We start from the raw sequence: 22,584 nt of genomic DNA on the forward strand, positions 1-22,584 counted from the left end.
GAACATTACGCTCTACTAAGAGAGTGCGTGCAACATCCAAGATGTGACGATGCTTTCTTTCAGCAACTCCATTTTGTTGAGAGGTGTGTGGACATGTGGTTTGATGAATAATCCCAAAGGATGCACACAGAATTTACAGCAGAAGAGACATTCTAAAGTATTATCGGTGCGAAGACATTTGAGAACAGTGGAAAATTGATTTTTTATTTCCAAAATGAATTTTTGAAGGACATCAACAATAGACCGACGGTCTTTTAACAAATATACCCAAGACACTCGGGAAAAATCATCAACAAACACAACATAGTAACGATGACCAGAAATAGACGCGACCTTAGAAGGTCCCCAAACATCACAATGAACTAAATCAAATAACGACCGACTAGAAACTAGAGTAGAACGCTTAAAGGTAGCACGATGATGTTTACCCAACTGACACGACTCACATTGAAACGACTCGACCCGAATCCAAGGCAAAGTTTGCCGAAGGCGACTAAGAGAAGGGTGACCCAATCTACAGCGCCATATGAGTGATGACTTGGAGTCAGAAACAGATGCTGCTAAACCACGAGGAATATCATCACGCACCAACGTATACACGTCGTCACCACGATTACGCCCCAAATCAATCCTCTTCCCTGTCTGCAGATCCTGAAAAATACAGTGAAAAGTGAAAAATGTTACACTACAATTCAAATGTTTGGCGATCGCAGAAACGGATAGCAAGTTGACAGGAAATTCAGGTACGTAAAGAACATCATTTAGTCTAAGTTGAGAGGAAGCCTGCACAACTCCCTCTCCGGACACTAAGCACAATCGTCCATCGGCAATTGCCACAGAACGAAAAATAGACGGAGAAAGATTTTGTACCTGTTATGTGAGAAGAGGTCCCAGAGTCAATAATCCAGGAACTGTCCCTGGAAGGAAGAAAGGCATTACCTGAGTAAACAGAAGAAGAGACTGTGGTGTGAGATGCTGTGCCCTGTAGCTGGTGGAACCATGCAAAGTCATCTTGAGAGATAGTGACAAACTGTTCAGCACTAGAAGTGGGTGACGGATCGACCACCTCGGTACTAGCATTGGCCACTGCCGGGCGACCATGCTTATCCCAACAGCGATCCTCAGTGTGGCCTGGCCATCGACAGAAGGTACACATAAACCTATTCCGAGAATCACCACGGCCAGCTCCTCGGCCACCACGAGAGGAGCCTTTACCACCACGCCCACGAGAAGCTAGCAAAGTGGACTGATCAGAGGACACAACAGACGATGGAGATGTGGATGTAGAAGACAGGCGAAGCACGAGAACATAAACAACAGCAAGATCAGGCATTCGCTCAGAACTCAGAATAGAGCCCTTCACTTTGTTTTGCATCTCAAGAGGGAGCCCGGAAAGATATGTGATGACTGCAACTTCATTCCGGTAACGACGAAGGGTGGCTAGATCAAGAACTAATGGCTGGTAAATATCTAACTCATCCAACAGGTTACGGATGTGAGTGAAGAATTGAGGGGCGGTACGATCTCCTTGACGGGCTGTAAACAGTTGCTCATACAACTCAAAAACACGAGAGATATTATTTTCATTTCCATATGTCAATCTGTACATCTCCCAAATTGCCTTTGTAGTAGTCACCATCACCACACTTCGGGCAATATCCGACTCCATACTACCGGTCAACCATGAGCGCATTGTAGCATCCTCAGCAAGCCATCAGCATACTTGGCATCCTTCGAGTCCGGCGGATCTGCCGTGAGGTACGATGATTTCTTATGAGCCATAAGGAACCGCTCAAAACTCTTTGCCCAAAAAACATAGTTCCTCCCATCCAACTTTTGCGAGGTACAATGGAGATTCTTAACTAAAGAATCATGAGACGAAGACATGACGACGACAAGACAAATCCTTCAGCAACAAGACAAAGACATCACTGGTGAGGGCTGAGGAACATCACCAGGCGCTTATAGACCAACGAGAACGGCAAGTGATGAACGGCTGCTGGCGGTAGAGGTGGCTGCGGTGGGTGGAAGGCTAGGATTTGGAGTGGCGGTGGTGGCGGCTAGGGTTTTGGGTGGCGGCTAGGGTTTAACCCAGAGCTCTGGTACCATGTGAAGATAGGAGAAATAGTTTGTATATCTCATTAGTAAAGGAGTACAAGGATATATGTAGAGAAATATTAGGGTTTTGTGGTGTGGGCCCAATATGGCCCATTAACCAAATATAAACTATAACATAATTCTAACAGTTTTGATGTCGAGTTGATGTATACATCATCCTCTTTGAACTGAAATGGCGAAGAAAACCCGGATTATCTCCATTCAGGTTTCCAAAAAAAACACCTCTTTGAAATTAGTGCCTTCCACTCAAGAGTACCCCTTTGCAACTATATGTGCTTTCTTCATTAGCAGAGAACCATCAAGTCTGAATTTAGATTTGAAGATCCACTTCAATCCAATCGCTTGATTACCTTCACGCAAGTTGGTCAACTCGGCTATTTAACATCATCAGATCTGAGGCTGTTAGAGCGAACGAGCATGTGTTAAATACATCATATATATTTCTATACCTTGTTGGCCCGTTTCCTTTATTGTTTAAATCCGATTGTTCATCAACGAGAGATGGATCATGGGATTGGTGAATATTTCCTATCTGTTCATCTTAAGAGATCAACGGTTTTGCAATGTCCACTTATTCAGCACACTTTTTCCAATCCCACCATTTATCTTCAAAGAATCAGACATCTCTGCTGATCTGGACTTTATTGGTTTCCAGATCTAGAATCTTTTACGCCTTTGATGATTCACTGTAGCCAATAAAAAAGGTAGGATGTGACTTGGCATCAAATTTTCGCGTTGACTGAGGATCCACAAACGCATGACTTCAACACCCGAAGACTCTGAAATAGTCAATAGTTGGTTTAGAGCCGAAGAGAGCTTCATATGGAGTCATTTGATTTAGCGCACTAGTTGGCGACGGTCCGAACGTGCATAGCCATCACCACCGCTTCTGCCCAGAGATTGATTGGTAGCTTCATTTCCATAAGCATGGTTCTCGCCATCTCGGTTACGATTCGATTTTTCTGTTCGGCCACCCCATTTTGTTGGGGTGTTTGAGGTGCATTGAGTTGATGTTTCTGTCACGTCCCAGCCCCACAGCTGGGCCCGCAGACAGATCGGCCGCATCCAATGGGATTGGGCCCCACTGGATGCAAGGCCTCAGATTTGACCTGATCAGAGTCAACCCTAACAAGAAGAATATGAACAGTAACACAGAACCACAAATAAGATAACAGAAACCGAAATAATACAAGTACGGACTTTGCAGCCTTACAGAATATTGAGCCAACCAAACAGTTTGCGAATCACAAATACAGTCAGAATACAAGTCTTACTCACACATAAAAGTACACTACAAAGATATTGTCAAAAGCAGGAAATACGACTCCCAGACACACTCCGATCCTAGACTTGATCTTCTCTTGCGAGAATAGAATTCACAGAGTGCATGAGCCACAAGGGCCCAGTAGGATCGTAGAAACAATAGATAAAGCAAATATTGCAGAATAATTAATCATAATTCACACAGAAATGTAGGAAATGCACAGAATACAGAAATAATCAGAAATACGAAAACACGTAGAAAACAGTCATGTACATCTCCCTGGCTAATAACTGAAATCAACAGCACGAGGCTGGATCATCGACTGTGAAGTCGGAATAGAACAGAACAGAATATCAACAGCCGTAGCCGAATCTTCGACCGCAGTCGAGGGGTAGCGCTACTACAGAAAACATGTGCACATGGCTAGGACTTACTCCTCCTAGCTGGGCGAGCCAGGAATGGGGATGTACTAAAACCGCAGAAATATGAAATACGGGCAGAGGAAATACCGAATAAATAATGCAAATAAATAAATAAAATAAATAACAAGTGAATAAATAAATAAATAAGTAAATAAATCAACTTTATAAATAATTCAATAATTAAATAAATAACAACCGCCAGAAATACGGAAATATACGGGTGCGAGAGTCTACCTGGCTCCGAGCTACAAAGTCGGGTTTACCAAGTCCCGCGAACTAAGGCTCGCTACAATAATCTAACTTAACAAAATAAACTACACTCAGAAATAAATTTTTTTTGGGCCGGGCCTAATCTACAACTAAACCCCAGAGGAGGAATTAACAATCAAAACATGATAATTCATGCACAGTCATATACCTATTTATATAAATGATAAATTGATATGCAAGGTTCAAAGATAGCAATTAAAATTTCAAAATATCATTAAATATAACTATATATATATATATATATTTATATATATTCACATAAGTATAAGGTAAACATAAAAACATGAGAAGCATGCTTCTGGATGCCACTCAAGCTTACAGAACCTATGATTATATATATATTTAAATGATGATTCACACCATGGCCGGTTTCCCAATAATTATATATGTAAGCAAATAAAATTTTAGAAAGCATGCTTACATACATGTAAATACAAGTAAGGTCCAGACTAAAAACATGATTACATGATCAAGCTAAAATGATCAAAATTATAACACATCCAAGTCGCCGGAAAACTCTTGTACAATTAAGTGTGTGTGTGTGTGTATACAAGTGCAATTAGATAATTTAACAAATAAAACATGTTCAGCAAGAAGACCATATCTACATACATGTATAAGTATAGACATATGCATATTGAAATATATACACATGAATATAAGGTGAACTAAATTAAAAACAAAACATGTTTACACGCTGCTATGCATGCTCACTAAATATAAATATGTGTATCTAAAAATATCTGTATATATATACACATATATCTAACCAATAAGATTTAGAGGCAAGCTTACAGGTTCATGTCTACAAACATTAACATAAACGTTAACATACAGATTTAATTTGCAAGATCCAAACATTCATAAAAACAAGAAGCTGAACCCCATGCCTCCTAGAATCAAACCAGCCCTCCCTAGTTCCTCAAACAAAGTTACAACCATCTAACCTTAAAGCGGAGAGACTGCAGACCCGCCAAGAAGTTGAAGCAAAACCACTAGCACACCAAAGCTTAGAGCCTCCAACAAGGAGAAGGAGGGAGCTTGAAGAAGAAGTAGAATCCCAGAAGGAGTTGCTCTCAAGAACTCTTCCACTAACCCGACAAGACCAAGATTCACGGGCAACCTGACAGAAGGTTATTGGTAGGATGACAGAGATTCACGGGCCCCACGTCCTCAGAGAAAAAAAAATCGGGATGTTCCAGTCAAGCTTGGTCAAAGGATCAAGCTGGTGGACATTATAGTCTCACTCCAGTGGATTTGCAGAAGATGTTGAATTCTCTTGAGACAAATTTCCCGCCTTGATCAGTACAGAGGTTCTTCACCTGCAAAGAAAGTTGCTTCTCAAGTAGAAGTTTGAAAGACTGGAAGCACTTCAATGCTTTTAACTTGCTTTGGATGAAGTAGACCTAACTATATTGTGAGCAGTCATTGGTTAATAGAAAAAAATAAACACTACCTCCAAGGAAGGGTGTTTGCATGGGACCAACTAGGTTACCATGGATGAGTTCCAATGGGACAGCTGCTCATATAGCTTGACCTTTGGGAAACACCTCTCTGGATTGCTTTCCAAGTGAACAGGTTTCACATAGGCGTAATATTGAAACACCTTCCCTTGACTGAAAATCGGTCACTCCTAACATCATCTTCAAATAGTGAAATTGCTGACTTCCTAATGGCTTGGTGAGGATGTTAGCCACCTGGCTGTTTGTATTACAGTATTCCAACACTATCACTCCTTAAGCTATCGAGTTCTTGATGAAGTGAAATCGGATTTCTATATGTTTCGTGCAATCATGAGAACCCACAATGACGGCCGACATATTATCACACTGGATCACCATTGGAGCCTTCTGTTCAAGCTTGCAGTCGTCTAACATTTAGTGTAGTCATACAGCCTAATATGCTGTTGTAGTGGCCGCAACATATTCGGCCTCTGTTGTTGATAAGGCGATGATGTCTTGCTTCTTTAACTGCCATGAGATTACACCAGAACCCAGATTGAAAACCATTCCCGAAGTGCTTCTTCTATCCTCTACACAACCTTCCCAGTTGCTATGAGTGTAACTTGAGAGCTTGAAATCATCACTTCGAGTATACCATAAACCATGGCTCTTAGTTCCAACTAGCTACCTTAGTAGCCTCTTCCCGGCCCCATAATGATTTATAGAAGGTTTACTCATAAACCTTAAGAGAACACCAACAGCAAATACTATATCAGGTCTCGAGTGTGATAAATAGATTAACTTCCCAACCAGCATCCTATACTTTTGCCCATCTGCTTCTGCTGCTTGATCATCAGCAGTGGGCTTATTTTGATTCATAGGTGTTGTGACAACTTGGCAATTTAGCATGTTAAACTAAACTGACATGTCTTCCAAATATCTCTGCTGACCAACAAACAGCCTTTCAGATGACTGTTCTACTTCCAATCCTAGAAAATAGTTTAACTGCTCCAGATCGGACATCTCAAAGACCTCTTTCATGCAAGCTATAAACTCCTCAAACAGTGCCACGGAGGAACCAAGATAAACTATGTCATCGACATAGAGATTGTTGGAAATATAGTACCACATCGGTTGTGTGATAGAAGTGTAATGAGTTTATATATAGATATAGGGGTTTAGCCACTAAGTCTTGAGACTTATTGGTGTAAGACCCCTAAGCCCATATAGAGCCCATATAGGGCCCACTAGTACCAAAATATAAAATCTAACATGGTATCAGAGCAATATAGTGGAGCCACCGATGTGGTACAAGTCCATGTGTGTATGACCTCCATGTGTGTAGGACCTCAGAGACACAAATAGTGTACAAGTCCATGTAAACAGACCGCTGGTGTACAAGTTTGTGCAAGTTCGACCGAGTTGAACTTGAGGGAGGGTGTTGGAAATATAGTACCGCATTGGTTGTGTGATAGAAGTGTAATGGGTTTATATATAGGTATAGGGGTTGAGCCACTAATTCTTGAGACTTTTTGGTGTAATACCCCAAGCCCATATAGAGCCCATATAGGGCCCACTAGTATCAAAATATAAAATCTTAACAGAGATAAACTAGTAAAACCTCCCCTTCTTCTGTGGTTTTCTTTAAAAGGTGTGAGCATTTGGATTTTGGACTTCTTTTAAAGCCCAATTTAATCAGATAAGTGTTGATCTTGCTAAACCATGCTCTGGGCGACTACTTCAACCCATACAGTTCCTTGTTTAACTTGTAGACACAATGATTCACCAACCACATTGTGTCATCCCTAGAATTATCCTTAGAATAGACCATGAAGAGGTTGGACACCTTCTTCTCTTCAACAACGAAAGTATAACTCTTCTCTGCTGGCTTATCCTTAAACCAACAATTAGCTTTGACATGTCCATACCTCTTGCAGTGATAGCACTGCACTGAGCTTTTGTTGCCTCTGTTCTCTTGGTTTCCTAGGCTTCTATGTTCTGGACTTGCACCACAGCCTCTCCCTCGACCGCGCCCCCTTCCAGAGCCCCTAAAGCCTCCTTTGTTGCCTTGTCTATCCGTATCCCTAGAGCTGGAAGCTTCACCCTACATGTAGAAAGTTTTCTCAATTGGCTTTTCCAAGGTTTTGTTGATTCTTATCTCGTGAGCTTGGAGTGATCCACTTAGCTCATCGAGTGTTATCCTAGCGATATCCTTGGACTCCTCAATGACCACAACCACAAAATCCCACTTAGATGAAAGACTGCAAATAACTTTTCCCACAACCTCATGTCCAAACAACTTCTAACCAATGGTTTTGATTTGGTTTACTATGGTTACAACCTTAGATAGATACTCCTTCATAGACTCATTGTCTTACATTTGTAGTGTTTCAAAACTATGTCGTAACACCTGTCTCTTTACAGACACAACGCATGATGACTCTTAGAACTCCGTCTTGATCATCTCCCAAGCCTCATGAGCCGTAGTTGCCTCAGCAATCGGGTCCAATATGGGTTCGTCCATCGCTTGTTGGATTAAGCACAAGGTTTTGGTATCTTTTTTCACTGCTTCTTTTCTTCCCGAGCCTCGTCTTCAACCTCCGGCAAGCCTGCCTCACCTAGCTCCCACAACTCATGAGAGCGGAAGAGGGTCTTCATCCTCAAACTCCATTTTGGAGTAGCTATCTCTAGTAAACATGAGCACAACCAGCTATGACAAATTCACAGCGTTGCCATTTGTCATCATGTTTTTAGCTGTGTCTAACTTAGCTCTGATACCAGTTCAACCAGAGGATGTCCAGTGAGAACATTCACTGAGTTTGGAGGTGGAGAAGAAGAGCTCAAAAAGAAGATGAAGAACAGTGTAATAGAGTTCAAAAGTCTTAACTTCATTCAAATTGAAAGCACTACTTAAAAGCAAAATACAACGTCAAGGACAAAAGCTTTAAATGCATAAAGTAAACCTAGTTCGGTTAATTCTAAAAGCAAGTAATAAACAAAGGTAAAGATAGTAAGTTGACTCCCAATGGTTGGGTGCCTGCCTACCAAGATGATTCTAACAACTTCCATTCCTTTTGTTATCCTTAACCAATGCCTGCACATTGAGCTTCATGCCATGCTTTCTCATCTCCTCAAACTGTGCGCCAGCCTAACACCATGCAAGCATTAACTATCTGACTTTTCAGTCAACTTTAACAGAAACATCGTTGCAAATTTAAATCATAAAATTTGAAATGATTGTTGGGACTATATATTAATTTTATTTAAAAAACCCAGCCTTATGTATATATATATATTGAAAAAAGGTGTCGCAAGTGTAAAATTTCATGTATCAACTTGACCTCTAAATTGAAGCTTTTAATCATGGTTTATTTAATTAATTAATTATAACAATAATGACATGAAGAAAAAAAAAAATACTAACTTAAACTTTAATGGTTTTGAAGATTGCAGGCAAAATCAACAAAATGATTAGAGAGCTGGATCTTCGAGAACTTGGTCAGCTAGAGCAAGATTTAGTCTTTGGTGACACTGGGGCAAAAGAAGTGATTAGTTTTTTGAGGACAAAGCAGGTTACCTAAATGCTCATGATCTTACTTTATACTTATTGACTACTTATGGTTGATGCAAAAATCACTTTGTGCAGAATTTAACTCCTGAAAGCAAACTAAGGCTATTAATGATTTATGCTTCTGTCTATCCTGAAAAGTTTGAAGGTGACAAAGGGGACAAGTTGATGCAGGTAATTATCGAGTCCATATCTCTACCTGCATTTCTGAATAATTCATCTTCTTTAGTGTGGTATTTTTATTTCTATATTGCCTACTACCATTCATATTGCACCATTGTGTTATTAATGTTAAAATATTTTTCCATTGACAGGAAAATACAAAACCTTGAATACTCTATCCCATGCCAATATGACTAGTATTAACTACACAATTAGTTCATTTTAACATGTTAACTGAAGTGCACAATCTTGCATTCTTCTATCTCATAAATTAAAAGATTTGGTACAAAGCATCAGAGTTATTTAAATTGAGATATGAAGCTTACATTGTTATCTGATTATAATAGTATAACTCTTGGTTTGGTCTCATTGTCGATTGAAATATCTACAAACATCATTGATCAACTTTTATTTTTTGTCGTCCCTTTTTTTTTTTGGCATTATTAGATTAACTCTAGTGGAAATGTTTTTCATAATATTTGAAGTTGTAGGAAATATGGATGTTGATTATAGCATGCAATCAAATCAATTGAAACTGTAAAATGCAAGAAAACATCCATGCCTAGGATTAGGCATTGTACCCACTGCCCTAAGATTGAATTCGCCCCTCCGATGCAAGGTTCTAATGTGTCCTTCCTGTCATTAGGGTACAGCTAACCCAAGGGATGGATTTGAAATTTAGGGGAGGAGCAGATGATGGCTGCCATGGCTTTTTAGTGAAAGCAGGGAAGCAACGGAATAACACTGATGAATCAGAAAACCAGTATTGTTTGTAGATAATAAAAGCCAAAAATAAAATAGAAAAATTTAAACCACCAGCATTGTAGGGATCACCACCAGAAAACCTATATATGCATGTGAACTTTTTGTGCCATTTCTAATGTAGGACTATTCTCAAGAACAGAAGATTAACTAGCTTAGCCTCAGCTGTAAATAAAAGAACTAGATTTGGCCCATCTATAGTAATGACCTTGTACCGGCCTATTTCTAACAGAAATCTCTCTGGTCCATTATGTGTCTTTCAGAAAGTTTTCAGTCCCCATTGCATTCCTCAATATCTTTCTTTCTTTTATTTTTTATTTTTAACTTCTCTCTTCCCATTGAGTGTTGGAGATGTTTGCCGGTGTTGGCATGTGTTTTTGCATTTATGTGGTTCATCGGCACTGTCTTCGTGGGGGCTTGCTGCTTGAGTGAGTATACATGCCACCCTGCCCTGCCGAAGAGCAATCTTACCATATTTCAGTGTTCTAGATATGAATGTAAAACATCATTATTATTATTTTGGTGATTTGGGTTTGTGTAGTATAGTATTCCTTTTCTTTCAAGTCAAGTACGCTTTTCTCTTTTACTCAAACAGATGCATGTAAAACTTTGTCTGTTTCAGTTGGCAAGATTATCACGTGATGATATGAATGCTGTTAATAACGTGAGACACATGGGAGGGTCAGATGGTAAGAAGACATCAGGAGTTTTCTCTCTCAAATTTGATGCTCAGAAGGTAAAACTAAATCTTTTTAAAAGATGGTTATTATTCATTATGTTTTTTCTCTATGTTTTTTTTATGAAATTTCTGGTGTGTTTACTGTTTCTTAGAAGAAGCATGCTGCGAGGAAAGAACGAAATGATGAAGAAGAAACATGGCAGCTATCACGATTTTACCCAATGATAGAGGTATCCATTGTTCCTGAGCCTCGAATTTTCTCAAATTTGATATTTGCTCAAAATCCAAAATTGGAATTTGTTCTATAATTTTAGCACATGTGCTTCGACTTTGATCTTAATCCTCCATAATGTGGTAGAGAATATGTCTGGGTTTATAGTTGTAAATAATTAAAAAAATGTTCTCTGGCCTTAATTTTCCCTTTTCATATGAATTTGTTAGATAATTAAGTTTTGGCACTGCAAGTCATTTAGTTGGACACAAGTAGAATAACTGTGTCAACTATTTCACACGGTCCGTTGAATGATTTAGTATTAAATTAACGAGGTTAAGACTTGGTGCAATAGGATGGATTGTTAACCTTACCTATCGTTCATGGACTCAAGTCAATGAACCTATAAAAAAGTTCCCTTGCATGAGTGGACAAGGTAGCACCAACTATCAGGAATCTTGTGTGTTGAGCTGACCAATATAATTTAGTTGATTGTATTAGCTGCAAATTGTAATACTATCTAAGTCATTTACAAGTATCTTTTGCAATTATAAACTCATAAGATATGCCGTATATGGAATAGTATAAGTAATTGGCTTCCAATATGGGGAGGTGATTTGAATGTACTTGGTCTTTGGCTTAAGATATGCTGTATAAGAGACATTTTGGATGAGAATGCAAATTTTTCAGAGGGCATCCAACATTATATGTACTCTACGTATGTCTTAGAAAAAGGAAAACAATACCTAGTGAGGGCAAATTTGAATGTATATGTGGTGTGTTTCTCTATGAATGAGATACAATCTGTTGAATGTATCTATTTTTATGTGATTCATGTTTCTTGTTTCTTCAACCTAAGAAAGCTAGCATGAGATGTTTTAAAATAAATGGTTACTGAAATATATAAGTTATAATATGCTTTCTGATAGTACACAATATTTTAGTGCTACTTTCCATCCACTGCTCACATTTTTAAGCATCACTTGACATTGATGAAAAACTTACATACATAAATATCTAGTCCTTGATGAGAAATGCTGGGAAATGGTTTTAGAGCTATGGTTTTGGCTCTTTATTAATCCATATTATAATTATATTTCTTGATAATTCTTTTGCTTCTTTTTTTACTTTTAGGTGAAATTCTTTTGCTTCTTCATACAAGATAATATTTTACCTGGATTTCAATAACCACAGCTGCATAAAATTGGCATGTAAAACACAATACTTAATTATGGCTTCCACTAAACTTACAGTAATTGAGATATGGAGAATGTGGACTCAACTTTGGTTATGGATTGAAGGAGTGCATTCACACAGTTGAAGGAAGCTTCTATTTGATGAAATACTTGCAAACCTTGTTGTACATATGTCTGGATGGAGAATTTGAATTTTTCCCCCTCATTTCTTTCATGCGAATGTTTACCAATGATCCTAGCCTTATTAATAGAACTGATGCCCCAAGTACTTCCATTTATTTTTGCCTTGTTTGTTGGTTATTTGATTTATAATGACGTGCAAGTTCACAAAATTTTTAACCAATGCAGCTTTAGTACATGTGTTGCAGCACGAAAGGTTGGCACTATAATTGTATAGGAAAGTATATTCCTATATCAACAGACATCAATTTATATATATATATATATATATATTCCTGGACATATACTGCAGAATGGTATCTATCTTGTTTGGTACAGCACCTTAATCATAACAAAAACACAAGGTCACCTAATTTGATACTCTTCCAGCCATTTCCTTTGTAGTAGAAGTGTGTGTATGCTCTGTTTTTTAGAGTTATCATTGAATTATAGTTTGTATAATATATCCCAGGAGTTGATTGAGAAACTTAACAAAGGTGAACTACCAGAGAAAGAGTTTCCATGCATGAATGAGCCAAGGCCAACAATATGTCATGGAACCTCAGCTGCCAGTGGTCCACCAGCCCCACCGTCTTCATCTCAGGCTGCCCACTCTGTGAGATCTAGGAGGACTGCCACCTGGGCTAAACCTCGTAATTCTGATGATGGGCTTTCCAGGTACTTGAATCTTTAAAAGTAATGTTCAGTAACTCTTTGAAGTGGCCTTGGATTCTTGATATTTCTTACAAGTCATTTTTGTGTATCATAGAGTATCTCAAAGACATTCTTCATTTGCTACCTTTTTATGAAAAACTCTTGCAACTAATTCTTTAAACCTTCTTAAATACATTTAGAACTCCTTTAATTTAGACATTGAAGCATCTAAGATAAGTCCTAACTGATGAGTTTTTGCAGTGATTCAGTACTGAAGCATGCATCTAGTGATTTTAAAAAGATGGGGCAGCGTGTTTTTGTTTTTATCATTGGTGGAGCTACTCGATCTGAGGTTTTTGCCATTTTCCCTCGTGTTTACATGTTTCCTGTTCTCCAATATTTACATATGCTATCTGTGAAATGTTTTTAATCAGCTTCGTGTGGTTCACAAGCTAACGACAAAGTTGAGAAGGGAAATCATCCTTGGCTCATCTAGTTTAGATGATCCTCCTCAGTTCATATCAGTAAGTTTACAAACCATTAGTTATTATGGAGTACTACCATTTCTTTGTCAACAAAGAATTCTTATTACTTATTGCATCCTTCCGATCAAAACAAATCCATCACTATTCACATGACATTCGTTGTTACTTTACATTGTTGTCTACATGGTGATATACGGCGCTATCAAAATAACCTTTCTCTGTTAATGCATGAGATTGAAATTTTTCCAAAAAGAGTATGCAATTCAATTGATTGTTACTACAGTAAATTTAGGAACCAATTATATATATATTTTTTTCAGATGGCAAATATTGTTACTTTATGTTGTTCTCTACCGGGTGATTCATGCTATCAAAAATCCATTTCGGTTTTGAATGATTATTGAGTGAATTTTTTAATAACGTATGAAATATAGCCCACTTTTTCCTTTTGCATCAAGAACTAATTATAGAAATATCCCTTGCTCTATTAAGACATATAGACTAGTTTTTTTCAATAAAGGACACATTCTATGTACTAATCACAAGACATTAAAAAAATTGTTTCTAAAAATTGATTCATTAACCACAGAAATTGAAGCTGCTGAATGCTCAAACACTGTCCTTTGGATGACCTTCACATTTAATCCATTCACTGGCAAATTCAATAGCATGAATTCCCTGTTCAGTTGGTTCTCAGCACAGGTATTCTCCGTTTTGATTATTATTTTTGATAACTCTTTTTTTTTTTCCCTACATCTTATGAGTCAGATGCAAGTGATTTTTCATTATCAAAAGCAGTTGCTATACTGCTTTTAAGTTGTGTAACTTAGGTCCCCAATGAAATTGTTAAGTGATATGTAAAGCATTTTGATTCTGAGCTTGTTGTCTGAATTTGTAAGGAGATGTTTTGATATAATATTTATATATGCCTTAACATGAGCTAGCCCTTTGCTAAAAGAGCTTTGGAATCATTGGTGGTTTTTTGAAGTGTTGCAAAATTGCCTGCTTTTCCAATATATATATATATATATACCGTTACCAGTGGGAAGTTTGTTTGTTAATTTGTTACATGAAAGTAAGTGTTGTTAAGTACCATCGGCATCTTGGCCAGTTGGTACAAAGCTCCCTTGTATAAGATGTTTGTTTTGGAGAAGATCCAAGATCGAATTCCAAAATCTATGCAAAGTGAAGGCACAGGTGTTTATTGAATTTGCTCTCCGTCTTTTTGCGCATTCCTGACAAATACATATCACATTTTATCAAAAACACAAAAAATGTTGTTAAGTTGGAGTCCTTCTTCAAAAGATATGATTAGAGGTCAATTATAGGTTGATTTTGAAAAAAAAAAAACTAATTTTTATTTATTTATTTTTAACATTTTTTTTTAAATCACAGTTACAAATACATGAGATCAAATCGCACCATTGAAACAGTACCATAATTTCTTCATAGTAATGCTATGCTTAAAAATAGGGTACACTTTTATTTTTTTGTTATATATAAGTTGCATGATATTAGCCTTCAATTTTAAGTAATCTTTACTTGGGCTTTATATGATGGACCTTCTACGTTCAATTGGCCACAAACGCCTAAACATCAAAAAGCAAGCTATAAATTCCATCAAGATCCAAAAATTAGTTCGTCAAACCAATTTTTCCATCCATGACTGATTAATTGTAGGTTGTCAAGCTGCCAATAGCGAATAGATGGAGTTAATCCATTGATAATAATAATAATATATAATATTATTATTATTATTATTATTATTATTATTATTATTACTAAGCAATTTTCCTCGTTCAGCATCGAGGTTGTTACAATTTTTTAGTTTTTAGTTTTAAGGCAATTTTCCTCTGATTTTCTCTCTCTCACAAGTCATATCCCTTACTCATCTCAGCTTAATAATAAACTTGTATCCATTAATCAGTCTTTTTGTGTACCATTCACCTCTACTAGTGAATAGTGATGGAACCCTTTAATTTGTCTATTATTGGTTAAATTAGTCCCTGCTTAGCCTATCTTCTTAATTAAATGGCAATTGTTGTTACCTAGACACCGACCGCCGTCCAAATTTTGATTCAATGATACCAAATTAGGTTGGATGTGTATGCATTCTATGATTCAGTCTCATTCAGCCTTCCAGCAAGCTATTCAAATACTTGTCTGCATTCATAATGTTGTTCATTTAATTCATTAAAATAATAATGTTATGTAAGATTAATTTTCTTTACAATAATAATAACAAATATTATTTTGTTACACAACAATAATAAAATGTGGCGTCTTACTTACCAATCAAATATCAATTGCAACTTGAGCACACCTCTGGGGTGATTGATTGATAATCAACAAGAAAGGTAATAATAATTTCAACCGGAGGATAAGAGGGGCTTGAAATGATCATCATCTTCTACATCAGAAGATGCAAATGAAAACAGCCTTCTTTTCACTGAAGCCCGGCCTTTGTTTGCTGCTGATTGAGGTGGTCCTGCTGGTTCATCATCAACCAAGTAAGGCACCATGTACTTCTTCATATCCTTTTTGGAAATTCCTAGATGGCCCCCTTCAATACTGATGAACTTCACACGCCCTTCATCGTCCAGCTTCTTTAACCCAATCCAATCTTCTTGGTATAGGGCAGTCTATACAACGCAACAAAAATATATATATATATATATGTTGTTCATGCAAGCAAAACATTACAATCAATGTAATGTTTACCTTTCAGAAGAGAAAAAAAAAAAAGCCTAAAATAAATATTATTTTTGGTATTATTAACTCTTTCAGAACGGAGTCTCGAAATCATCGTTTCCCTAAATTTCTAAAAATAAGTTTTGCCTTGGAGGGAGGGAATCAGATTTCAGGTTATTTAATTCTTGTTTATGGAAAAAAACTTTTATTTAATTAGTACACTATCATGATTGAAAAAGAGGAGACAGAATATCACCTGCTGAGGCGGCAAAATTGGACTGAAAGCACCATCCGGATAATATCCAAACCACGATGTTTCCTTAGGGATCAACACCGCGTCATGCTCAGACTTGAGTATGATTCAGTAGAACGCCAAGAAAGATTATCAAATACCATAAGTCGGTATTAGATAGATACTAGGTCTTAATAATATAAAAAAGAAATCTGTGTTTTCTTGTGGCTGACCATTATAAGAACCAATGTCTGCAAGCTACTGAACCTTTCTTTGTATGTTGAATTTCTCTCACCGGGGCGTTCATTGTTAAGCCTTGGGAGAAACCTGCACTTTTCCAAGTAGTCTGGCATGTCCTGCGATGAAATAAATAATAAATGCAACAAAATCATGTTCACTTCTTGTTTGAGAACAAGTAACACCACATAACCTATCACAGGGGAACTAAGTCAGTTTAAAAAATGATTATTTTCATAATCCATGATATTCAGACTTGCACCTTCAAAAATATGAGAGGAATGCAGGAAGTATATATAGAGAGCTGATTATGATCCAAGGTTAGATTTGGTCAATATTATAAAATAATGCAGTGAAGTGCAGCAGAAGAAGCCTACTTACAGTTGGAATCTTAAGATAGCCACTTGGAGCTAGATGGTCCTGCAAACCAAATCACCAGAGGTTATTAATGAAGATGGTATCTGGATATTTCTCGAAATGCTGACAAAAAAAAAATCACACTGATTAGAAAGAAATAATGGGGAAGTAATGGCTAACCTGCATATAATCAGAGTAGATCTCTGTCTTGATGATAGCGTCCACAAGAATGCATATAAACCCTGACTGGTTCGAGGGCAATACAGAACAAGGTTGTTAGCAGCAGTTCATGGATAACAAAGTGACAATTAAGGGCAAAACCTATTCAATCATACTAAGCTTGGCAGTAAAGGAAATATTATCATTCACAATAATTTCCAACATTCAAAAACCAACAGTTCCCAAAGTGATTTCCTCTCAATGACTACGCAATTTCTTAAGTTAAATAAGGATATCCAACTTTATCACCAGTTCAAATAAACAGAGTTATTATGGAGAACATTGGTTAGTTTATAAAGAAATGCCGTAACTAATAGCTGCTAGGGAGAATAATGCATTAAAAATAATACTATACAGAGGAAAAGAATACAAAAAGAAAGTTGCATGTCAAAAAGTCAACAGAAGTTGTCATGCACTTCAACACTCTAGTCTTATGTGATAGAAAGAAAGAGTTCAAATGTTCCACTCCTTTTGATATTAATCAAGTTTTTTAGCAAGATTCTAATAATATGCTTATCTTTAAATTCAAACTAATCTATCACCTAAGTTAAAACAGTGACAACAACATAGGTTAACCTTTTCTGCAACATCGAATCTTAATTGATACCTTTATACAAATCACAATTGTAGTTTATGTCAAACAAAGTATAGTGGAAAATATAATGATCAACTTACCCCACAGAGTGGCACAGATGCAGTGCCAGCATGAGGGCCACCTAGTGAGATGAAATTTCTGACCTGTTTGAAAAATCGCATTAAAAAAAATGAAATGAGATAGAATAATTAAACTAATTGTGGATATATGTACATGCAAAGTGAAATAGATACACACACATCATTGGATCTGAAAACAGGTTTATGTATGTAGCTTGAAACACTGAACAGTAATTCTCAAGCTGAGCCAAATATGTACCATTATCAGAATCCTAAGTAGCTTGACAGAAGAGTGGTCTCAAGTATCAAGAGTAGATCCAACGCTAGTCAGACCACTTAGACAAGGATTCATAGCATAACACAAATGCAAGAACTTCTTACTTCGACACTCTTCTAAATAAGGGAACAAGTCATCTAAGTTTGTCTACAATTAGTATATTCTCATGAAAGGCATACAAAAGACTAAACTAAAGATCCTCGTAGCATCTTTTAAACTTGAGATCCCAACGTCACCAAACTAGCTTAACTTCGACTTATTCAAGACAATTTGCTTATTGAAAACATAGAAACACAAATACATGCATTGATGTACTTTTTCAGCTGCACATAGTTATGGTCACCAAGGTTCATAATGACTTTGTTTATACAAGCGCACAGATGTAGATCTCCCCAGATATCACCAGTATTTGCAGGAACATATGATGTAATTTCATCCTTTTCATAAGTCATTTGCATAGCATTGTTTCTTATTTATGAATAGTATCACTATACCCATATGTCTATTTAAGCATGCCACCATTGCATTTCTCCATCAACATCCAAGCTAACATCAGGTTGTGATCATTATAATAGACAAAACTATTATTTACATGCATAAGCACCACTTTAATCACCTGGGATAATATTTACCCAAACCTGAATAAGTGAACAAGAAGACCACACACAATTGCTCAAACAATGGAATTATTGTGAGGACAGTGAGAAATGAAACCAAAGATAATTAATTTTTAGTTTTCAAAACAATTAGACTGATGAAATTAAAAATTTCTTTCATAAGGGATGTGATATTACAAAAACTACACAAATTAGTAGTCATAAGATAATATTTATTAGTAATACGACACAGACTAGTAGATGAATATATAAATAATTAATCAAGAGCCAAGGTAAAATTGCATACCGGAGGCGCATCATCACAAAACTCAATAACCCCTCGACCTATCAAGTTTCCCTGGAAACAAGAGTTAACTGAAGGGATTAGTCTAGACCAAATTACAGGAAAAGTGCTGAAAAACATTGAATTTAAGTGGAACACACATGTCAGAAGGAGAGTACATAACCATGTCAAAGCATCTAAGAATCTGAAAGATTTACTGATTGCCATTACAATTCACAAGATATAAATTTTTAGAGTAACTTTAAGAATTTGTTTGTTAGGCTTAATAAGAACTCTGACACCTTGATTAATTAATTGTTCCCAGGCACATGGAATAAATAAGTACAGAGACAACCATCATAGAGCTCAACAGAATTTACTGAAGAATTAACTGCTTATGAGCAATGTGAATTTAACATATGCATCACTTAACTTTAAAGGAAGACGTTTTCATAAAATAAAACCTGGAAAAAATTTGCATCTTAAAAACTACCCTCATGGCATACAAAGACACAAACATTGCCAATAACTTGAATAAAAAATATATTCAAGCGGAGTCTTTTCAGAATTATTTGAAATTGCCCAACAAACTGTTTAAATGATTGAAGAATATGAAGTTCCCACTTATAATCATCAAGAGTTGAATTGATCAAATTGCTTTGGGATGGTTACCGATGTCAATAATTGGAGGTTACAGAATTCAAATAGTTCTTACTCAAACTCAGATCAAAATAATAAGAATAAACTACTTGATTCAAGAACAATTACCAATTACTAAAATTTTGTTCTAATAAAGTTTTTTCTTTTTAAATTTTGGTTGATCAGTACCTTCTAAACTATAGTCATTTTCCTCCAACCATAGAACGTAGATATTCCTTGTTTTCCCACACTACAATTCCCTTTTACCACATCAAATTTCATTACATGGTATTTCACGCAATCAAAGAAATCCAGATACTAAAGAAATGATATTTAAGCATTGCCCCCATCTATGCATCTTAGTTCAAGACTTGAACAGGAACTTCAAATAATCAAATTTTACTCTGTTAGTCCTCAGTCTCTTTTAGGAAAAGCCTAAATAAGTCCAGAATCTAAGATTAACTTAAGGATTCAATACATACATTAGAGAAATTAACTCAAGAAACACAAGCCCATGGGTATACACTAAAAAACTAAATGCTACCTGAGAAAGTCCAACGATATTATACCCCTCCTTAAGTTCTTCCATTTCCTTTACCTGTTAGGCCAAAAATGAACTCCAACAGTGGCATCTCAAACGGAGAATGAATTATGAAAGAATTAATGGATGTTACCCAGCCTGCTATAGCACCTTCTGACAAACAATATTTGTCTGAAAGTAAAATAAAAAGAAGACATGTTAGATATGTATTTAATAAAATATAAAAAGATCGAGAGGTCAGCCCGTAATAGGGAAATTTAACCTGTTCATCAAGGGGCATAATCCATGAGTCCCACGTACCATCACCAACTTCTCTACCGAAAGAAAATATAAATAATTAGCAAACATGAGAAAATTAAATATGTGGCATAGAACATCAAAGCAATCAGGTGAAGTACTATGATATTTCGTAATGACACCGACATTTCTATTGCAAAGCACATATCATGATTCCTTTTAGCTTGTCCAAAGAAATTTTTGCTAACAAACATGCCATAATAAATGTCTAATGGATCATGCAACCTCCAGAGTGAGTACTTAAATGTTGCTAAATGATGGGCACTACAAGAGTAACGTTGTATTGAAAACTATTAGTTAGAACATACACTGATGAAAAGCAACGCATATATATCTGTAAGACCAGATGCGAGGCAACTATTCTGATGTCCATCAAACTATTTGGCAATGAGAACTGGTCACACATTTATAAGGCATAGAAAATCTATTTGGCAATCGGATGACGACCAAGTCAATTAGCAAAGCTGTAATGATAGCATAAGGAAACACACTTAACTCATGATCACTGTTTTTAATATTAAAAAAAGTCCTGGTTGAACTTGGAAATTCAGTCAGAATTAAATTGCTTTGGGTGGTATGAGAATCAATGCTACTACTTCTACTCCTATGGTTTCCACAAATGAAGAAAAGACTTAGCATGTAGTGCATAGATAATATAGACGATTTAGAATTCCATAAATATTATAGACAATTACTTTCTATAGAAAACCAAGAAAGCTTATCTCAATTCATGATTCCTGTTTTTGATACTAAAATAAGGATTGGAAGGGTCTCTCTCCTGTTGATTCTCTACATGATTTGCCACATCAACAAGAAAGAGCTCAATATACAGCATACCAGAGATGCTGATACGTGAATAATGACTAAAGAAGAAGATTCCTGTTCTTAATGTTTAAAAAGGATTGAAACGATCTCTCTCCTATCGGTTCCCTACATGATTTGCCACATCAACAAGAAAGAGTTCAAGATACAACATAAAAGAGATGTTGATATGAGAATAAAGATTGAAACCACATGAAATATCTAAGAAACAAAATCAAGAACCATCATTCAAACCTTAATATTCACAAAATTAAAAAAACAAAACAAAGAACCCATACATGCAATACCCCGGCGATCCCGACCACTCGCTCAAAAGCTCAGTGAACTGCTTCACCCCTCGATTCTTACACTGGTCTCCAATCCCTGTTTCAAAGAAGAGCATCGAGATTCATCCATACATCCGATTACTCCCAAGAACTCCAAGAAAACGAGAGAAGGAGCAAAGCAACAACGTACCGTGCAAGACGATGAAGGGAATGGAATACGAGATTGGAACAGCGACGGCAAAGAGGGCAACCATGATCAGCAGCGGAGGCTGAGGAGCCATCCCCTCCAGCGATTAGGGTTTCTCTCCCTCTCGCTTTCGAATGAGGGAAAAGCTCTTCAATGAAACATAGAGAGTTATATAGGAGGCGATGACTTGGATCCCGTCACCGCCAGTGATGAGATTCACATGATTAAGCTCTTATCAGTTCACGATGTAAGCGTTCGAAATAGATGCGAGGGTAAGCATACCGGGTCGTGATCTCACCAAAACTCTGAAAGTTTTCAAATTTTGTCGGTTGGTGGAAGTTGGAAATTGAAAGCTTATCAATCATTCGTGATCCTGACCGTTCGTTAGATCTCGAGATCGGATATGATTTTAGATTGTTTTACCACTTTTACCCCTGGCGTGTCAGTATGGGCATGTTGTTGTTTATAGAATTTTATAGTTAGACGCATTAAGTATTATAATAAATATTCTAGAAAATGTTCTTTTAGTCCAATGGTTTATTGATTAAAATATACACAATATTAACATTTATCTATTTATAGTTTGATTTTAATCAATTTATATTATCTTTATCATTCAGTCCTTATCATTATTTCACAATTTTATCACATATTCCATATGGACTTCTTTCATGTAAATATATAAAATTATGTAACATAATTAATTAATAACATATCAAATGGAAATAAATATATTATGTTAAGTTTAGGTGAAGATTGGATGAGACCATGGTACCATTATTCATATTTCATACCAACTTATTAGTAACCATCATGTAGCAAGGATGAATGAAGAAAAAAATCAAGAGAAACATGTAGGCTTAGAAGTGGAGAAACTTTACTATCACTTCCTTG

At 36.5% G+C, this 22,584-nt stretch overlaps 2 protein-coding genes across 9 annotated transcripts in view; one reads left to right on the forward strand and one right to left on the reverse strand.

Annotated features, from left to right (window-relative positions):
• LOC120279308 (SNARE-interacting protein KEULE-like) overlaps positions 1 to 14,379 on the forward strand; it is a 29,031-nt gene extending 14,652 nt beyond the window's left edge. For all 7 annotated transcript variants that reach the window (XM_039286216.1, XM_039286220.1, XM_039286218.1 and 4 more), the window contains 8 exons: positions 8,963 to 9,088; positions 9,163 to 9,258; positions 10,631 to 10,744; positions 10,840 to 10,917; positions 12,726 to 12,931; positions 13,169 to 13,259; positions 13,342 to 13,431; positions 13,982 to 14,379. In XM_039286216.1, the coding sequence (XP_039142150.1) occupies positions 8,963 to 9,088; positions 9,163 to 9,258; positions 10,631 to 10,744; positions 10,840 to 10,917; positions 12,726 to 12,931; positions 13,169 to 13,259; positions 13,342 to 13,431; positions 13,982 to 14,023 (843 nt within the window). In that variant the 3' untranslated portion in view covers positions 14,024 to 14,379. The remainder of the gene's footprint in view (positions 1 to 8,962; positions 9,089 to 9,162; positions 9,259 to 10,630; positions 10,745 to 10,839; positions 10,918 to 12,725; positions 12,932 to 13,168; positions 13,260 to 13,341; positions 13,432 to 13,981) is intronic.
• A 1,172-nt stretch (positions 14,380 to 15,551) lies between these two features.
• LOC120279031 (palmitoyl-protein thioesterase 1-like) lies at positions 15,552 to 21,839 on the reverse strand. Of its 2 annotated transcripts, XM_039285867.1 has the most exons (12): positions 21,694 to 21,839; positions 21,516 to 21,600; positions 20,381 to 20,432; positions 20,269 to 20,289; positions 20,122 to 20,175; positions 18,963 to 19,013; positions 17,804 to 17,866; positions 17,090 to 17,155; positions 16,934 to 16,972; positions 16,549 to 16,671; positions 16,340 to 16,432; positions 15,552 to 16,034 (listed from the first exon to the last, which is right to left on the reverse strand). In XM_039285867.1, the coding sequence occupies exons 1-12, from the start codon at positions 21,782 to 21,784 to the stop codon at positions 15,762 to 15,764; spliced, it is 1,011 nt and encodes a 336-aa protein (XP_039141801.1). In that variant the 5' UTR covers positions 21,785 to 21,839; the 3' UTR covers positions 15,552 to 15,761. The 2 variants fall into 2 exon arrangements, with proteins under 2 accessions (XP_039141801.1, XP_039141802.1); XM_039285868.1 differs by lacking the exon at positions 21,694 to 21,839 and having other exon boundaries at positions 20,381 to 20,427.
• Positions 21,840 to 22,584: the final 745 nt, after the last annotated feature.

The sequence above is a fragment of the Dioscorea cayenensis genome, chromosome 16, assembly GCF_009730915.1.
Source record: "Dioscorea cayenensis subsp. rotundata cultivar TDr96_F1 chromosome 16, TDr96_F1_v2_PseudoChromosome.rev07_lg8_w22 25.fasta, whole genome shotgun sequence".
Classification (NCBI taxonomy): Eukaryota; Viridiplantae; Streptophyta; class Magnoliopsida; order Dioscoreales; family Dioscoreaceae; genus Dioscorea; species Dioscorea cayenensis.